We start from the raw sequence: 6,006 nt of genomic DNA, 5'->3' as shown, positions 1-6,006 counted from the left end.
GTAGCTAATTTAGTATGTTCTTTAACTCTTTAAATAAAAGTGTGAGGGCAACACAATGCTGTACATAAATGATACTTGGCAGCCTTTTTTTGTGCATTCCCAGATAAACCAGCATTTTGGCACTGCGCTCACGGGCACCTATGTTGTTTCTCCTGTACCCAGTACAGATACACACACACAAATACAAAAGAATGTGAGTATATTTTTACTTCTCACTCTGAAGAGCAGGCTGTCAGCAGAATAATCAGGGGGAGAGAGTTTAATAATATGACACAGTTCAGTTGTCCAATCAGTAGGTGAAAAAACAGAATACTTTCACCAAGCCACGTCATAGGGAATCCAAGAACAAAAGTTCTTGACCTTCACTATCAGGTTATTCTGTGTCGTTTTATTAGGAACAAAGAGAAATTGCAATAAATTAAAAACACATGGCCAGGCATATAGATAATCTCCAAATATTTCCATCCTTGTTTCCAGCATCAGTACAACAGGATGGGGTAAATGGATTTCAGGTACCATGTAATTTTTTTTTTTCCAAATAATATAAAAACATAGGCAGCTGAACAAGGACTTGGATGGGGTGCTGAATATGACAGGGACATCCAGAAGTTCAGACTGTGTTTTGTGAAGGGAACAAGGAAGGGTGGGGAGGGGGGACGGATGTTAACTGCATGTTTGGTGATATGATTCTGAAATCTATACCGAAGTTGGTGATTTATTAACCTTAGAGAATACAATACCTGAATTTTAATTATATACAGTCAGAAGCACATCTTCCTTTTTTATTTTCTATTAAAATAATTGTATTTTGCATTTTTGTATTTGTTGTAGTGGTATCTTTTGTATGCTCTGTATGTCTATAAATATATCTCTTTATGTATAGCTGGAGATGCATTCTGCAGCAGCAGTCGTCTGAAAGGTTGCTTGCCACTGAACTTGGATATGATTAAAACAATGATGGGGTGATAGTAGGTATAGAACTATTTTGGAATGTGACTGACTACTGAAAGGCAATTTCAGTCGGTTTCTATAGCTTAGCTTTCAGAAGGCCTTGGGTGCGTTATTGATTAAATTCTCATTTAGGAAGAAAGTAGGAGCTTTTATATGCATCTCTAAGTTGGATGGTATGGTAACTCGAAGGTATTGACTGGCTGTGTGATATACGATGGTCACAGTTGTCTTTTACTCAGAGGAGCACAAAGTGATGCTGGTTGTCATTCTTACTCTGCTGTGTGGCAGCGTAAATAGTCCCCTTTCTAACCAACCTGGTGGGAAAAGTCAATATCCCATCAGCAAAGGAGGTAAACACATCAGGAGCTGTGTCCTCTCTCATCTTCCCCTGCTCTGTATTACCACAGTTCTTTAAATCTTCTCTCCCCAGTCATCAGATGCACTCGTGTCATTCAAATGCACGGAGTGGCTGTGCTGCAGATGGAGCCGCTGCCTCCTCTCCTCCCGGAGCTCCCGGCGCCCATTCTCTTATAATTGAAACTTAAAATTGGCCTCATTACTTCAACGAGGCCCCTCATATTTCTCCATTTTTCTCTAGTCCACCCTTTCCTGCTAGCCACTACGAGGGTAATTGCATCTAGGAAATGTTTGAAGTGTACTGTCAGAACGGCTATTGCTAACAATTAAAGTTTAGATTTAATGTTGGGGGGGAGCCAGGCACTCTCTTAGTGGGACAACTGAAGCCTGAATTGGAGTTATATGTGGGCCTGTGGTTTTGTTCCCTACTTTCAGCCCTGCCTTATTGTTTGCCTCGTTGTTCTCATGATTAATGTGCCTTCCTGCTCTGTTCACATGTACCAGCTGTTTCTGCACATTGAGTCTTCACCTTGGTCCCTTCTGAGCTCCAGGAAGCTTTAAACGCTTTTAGCCTAGTTTTGAACTACAAGGATGGTATTTTCCACAGTTCCTTGGTATAAAGAGCGTGGTTTTGCCAGAGTGTGAGCAGTGTCAAGTGAACCCACTGAGCATTTCATTTCTCTTGAAAATACATAAACTTGTTAGTGCTGAATTTGTGGCAAAGTGGATTTGGTGTTTTTATGGATCTGGTTATTACCATTTTCAAGGCTTGTTTAATTAAACACGGCATTTAGATAATTTCAGGATCATTAAATGTGTTTATGCCATAGGGACTCCAGTCTGTTAATGATAGATTTTTATAATCAAAATTTTTATTGTATTTGTCACGTAGTTTAAGGAAATTGTAATTCTTTTAACAGATATATGTCACTGTAGTCTGGATAATGGTGTGAATGCGGCATCTTCCTCTGTTTGCATCCTGCTCAAATTTGGCAATATACATACCTAAAACTGAATATGGCAGCACAATACCTACTACCTTCTTCACAAGGGTGCCTGAAAGGTACTTACCAAAGTGCTTTTAATCAACGTATTCAGTTACTCAAACTGGCATCGTTAATTTAAATTTAAATTTTAATCTAATTTTTAAAGATTTGATAGCATCATGCAGAGCAGTTGAGTTCAGTGGAACTTTGCAAATAACATGGAAAACCTGAGCTGTTGGCACTTGCTCGGTAAAACATTGCTGTTCGTATTGTATCCAGGAGTTAGTCTGCTGAGCTCATCTTAAAACATCTGAGGCTCTGCAGAAATATTTGTAAATCCCCAGGGAGGAGAAACTCTCAAACCCAAAATTGTACCATGCCTCCCTTCCCTGCTGTCTCCTCCTGTGCCAGTCCTTGACTTGGCTGCTGAGATGAAGTTGTGTCCGATGGGATGTCTCCATCTCAATCACATTGCAGAAGTGAGTCACGTTGCAGAAGTGAGGTCATTCCTTCCCTCCCACGGGTGGACTCAAAAACCCAGTCTGTCCCTCTCCTCCGAGCTCTTGTTTTGTCAAAATCAGCTGGTTTAGAGACAACTGGTGTTTCATCTTAACTTGTGCCGTGTGGAAGAAGCCGTTTGACAGGGGATGGAGGCTCCTTTGCTACATGTTCCAAGCATGAGGAGGACACTACCAGCCTTGCGACGGTAACGGGAAGACATGAGGCAACAGCTTTTAGGCAAAGCTAATGGGCAGCAGCAGGATGGTGTTGGTTGCTCACGAGACACACACTACAGCAAAATGGCTTGAAAGCTCAACCTTTCAGTACTTGTACTGTGCTCTCAATAGTTCTGCCTCACCTGGAATCCCTCGGGGCGGGGTGGGGGGGTGGGGGCGGAACTGCCTGGGCAGGCACCTCGTTTTGCAATAAATCCTTCTTGTGTGTGCGGTGATACAGACTGTCCAGCAGTGCCTGCTCCAAGGTGTGACTGCAGAGGCCAGCTTTTGAGTAGGAGCTTCTGGATGGGGAGCTGGTTTGAAGAGAGGAACACAACTGTACCAAATCTGCAGCAAGTTCGCTTTAATGTATATCAGAGAAAATTTTGCTTTTTTAGCCTTCATCCACAGCCTTCGTAAGGCAAAAGCTGGACAACCACCCAAACAAAATCTCCCTGGATTTCTCTTTGAGATGGCATAAAATCTAACTAAACAAAAAATTAAAATAGAATGGTTTCGGTTTCACTGCTGAAATATGTACAAACTCTTGTGTGCACGTGACTTTGCACACACACAAATGTTCAAGTGAGTGAGTGTCTTGAGCTCTAGACATTTCTTCACAGATATTATTGATCAAGCATTTAGGAATGGCTCTCTCCATTCTTGTGTCAGGTGAACCTGGTGTCTCCCAGTTGAGACACCGAATATCTCCTCTCTGGTTTAGGGTAGGATAGTACGGCATTTCCCCTCTTTGTGCAACTGCCCTTCCCCTTTCAATGTCTCCATAGTGCTGAGTATCACAATTCCCATCCTGCACAGGAGGTGTGTGCAAGAACACATGACATGGGTGACATGTCTGTCCCAGGTTGTGCCAGTGCCACCATTAGCAGTAGCAGGGACTAGAGGAGCAAAGCTTATGGTTTCCTTCATTTCTGAAGCCAAACTTGGCTGTGGGCAGAATCTCTCCCCGCTTCAAACCCCTGGGGATTCTTACTGAGTTGAGAACCTTTCAGAGCCAGCCTTGCTATCTTGCTTATCTTCTCTGCTGTGAGTTAGCGAACCCACATTTTTCTCCAGTTAGACACCATAACCAGGTGAGCAGTGCTGCTTACCAGTTTCTGGCAGGAGCTGCTACTCCCAGGGAAGAGCTGCCCGTAAGTGTCGTCTTTGCTAGCTACGGCATTCACCTCGTTTGAAAATGCCATGATTTGCAGTAGTAGTGATGCAAAAGTACTGTCTTTTGTGATCATTTAATCCTTCTCTGTTTTTCTTTTTTCCTTTGTTTTTTTTTTTTTTTTAGAGTATTTTAAGAAGAAGCCACTCAGGAATGAAGTCTCTGAGGCCTACAAAAAACTGAAGAGCACGGTAGACCAATACCTGTCCATGAGTGGGTACTCGGAAGTGAACCTCAGCAAACTCTTTACCTTCAGTATAGGAAAATCTGTGGCTGAGTCCAGTAATGAAAGACAGTGATTGATTTAAAATGGTGGGAGACGAGAGGGTAGTTCCTTGTTCAACTGTAATGATCAACTGTAAGCAATACTCATATTTCAGTATACACAATGGTGTTTTAATAAACTTGTCTCTTCAGAGGAGGAAAAATGGAATATGAAAATGGGATGTATGATTCATGTGGACATGAAATATTCTAGGTGTTTTTTATCTTCCATTCTTTTCTTCATTGAGAAGCCAGGGTTATTAAAATACGGAGTAGTTGATTTTTGCAATATATTTTGTTGTGTATTTAGACCTATGAGGGAAAAGGGGGTGGGGGAATTGCTGCTTTAATTGGATAATTCCCAGTGAGAGTAGCTGGAATGTAAGTGATCCTAGACTTTGCTCCAGGGTATTTAGTAGAGGTGCTCTCAGGAAGAGAGGTTAGTAGAGGTCTCAGTAGGAGCACTAATGTTTTGCCTTTTCACAGTTTATCTTCTTCCTGATCATAAACATACCAATTAGGAACAATACTAAACCTAAATGCCTTTAAATGTCCTAATACCTTCTGAACAGAGGTAGAGATGGTTTACTTTCAAATTTATTAAAGATAAATAATGACTCAGACCTGGAGCTGCTAAAAATAGGGACTATCTTTTCATTAAGAGTCTTTCTGTGTGTATTTAAGCATAGTATTTTGCCATGTTGGAGATTTCTCTGTGGATATAGGGACATGCACATGTACAAACCACATTTTGTACAGATGCAGGAAATAAATGTATTTCACTTCTTTCTGTGCAAAGTATTTGAAAGTAAGCAATCAATGGAGAAAAAGATGCTTTGGATGGCATTGTAACCAGTAACAGGGGATGGGAAGGAGGAGAATCGTTGTTGATGTTCTGGAATAATTACTGTATTGGAGGTTTTAAAGGTTTTATAAACAAATTGTATTTCATTTACTTTTAATAAAATGTCAAGTAGATAGGACAGGAAAATAGCATAAATCTGGGTACATGCTTTTGTACACAGAATGTTCTTGTACTCATGTTCACCATTAAGTTTGCCATGTGATATATTAATGTAAGGTTATAAAAATTTTCTGTTAAATCTTTAGAAGTGTAAAATGTAAAGTTTTCTTAACACTTGAAGGAGAAAAATAAAGTTTTCTAGTAAAAGAGTACTCGATTTGATCACCTTGACTATTGAAAATACTCCATGCGAGCTCATATTGCTCCAGACTTTTCCTGGGTTTAGAGAAGAGCTTGTGTGTCCATTTTTTGAACGGATGACCAGTGACAAAGAAGACAAAGAGCATCAGCACGAAGGTGTTGGTCATCGAAAGGATATATATGTGTCTGTGTTAGAGTATTTTGTGACATTGTTTTGTCCCTAAGTGACATGGGAAGATGCTGTGTGTCAGGATGGGTAACATCTATTTCAATACACGTAAATACAGTCATCTTCTGAGCAACTTTTGGGGCTAAATCCTTTCGTTTTTACTCACGTTGGGAGTTGCAGTATGTGAGAAATTCCTCCTGCTCAATCCCTGGCTTTGTGTTGGT

At 40.8% G+C, this 6,006-nt stretch overlaps 1 protein-coding gene across 1 annotated transcript in view; it reads left to right on the top strand.

Moving 5' to 3' along the window:
* The window catches only part of POLA1 (DNA polymerase alpha 1, catalytic subunit), a 203,162-nt gene extending 197,247 nt beyond the window's left edge, over positions 1-5,915 (top strand). Inside the window, exon 37 of the mRNA XM_065859431.2 lies at positions 4,311-5,915. Coding sequence (XP_065715503.1) covers positions 4,311-4,483 — 173 coding nt within the window. The 3' untranslated portion in view covers positions 4,484-5,915. The remainder of the gene's footprint in view (positions 1-4,310) is intronic.
* The last annotated feature ends 91 nt before the right edge of the window (positions 5,916-6,006 follow it).

The sequence above is a fragment of the Patagioenas fasciata genome, chromosome 1, assembly GCF_037038585.1.
Source record: "Patagioenas fasciata isolate bPatFas1 chromosome 1, bPatFas1.hap1, whole genome shotgun sequence".
NCBI lineage: Eukaryota > Metazoa > Chordata > Aves > Columbiformes > Columbidae > Patagioenas > Patagioenas fasciata.
This window is presented reverse-complemented; position numbering and strand designations above follow the sequence as displayed.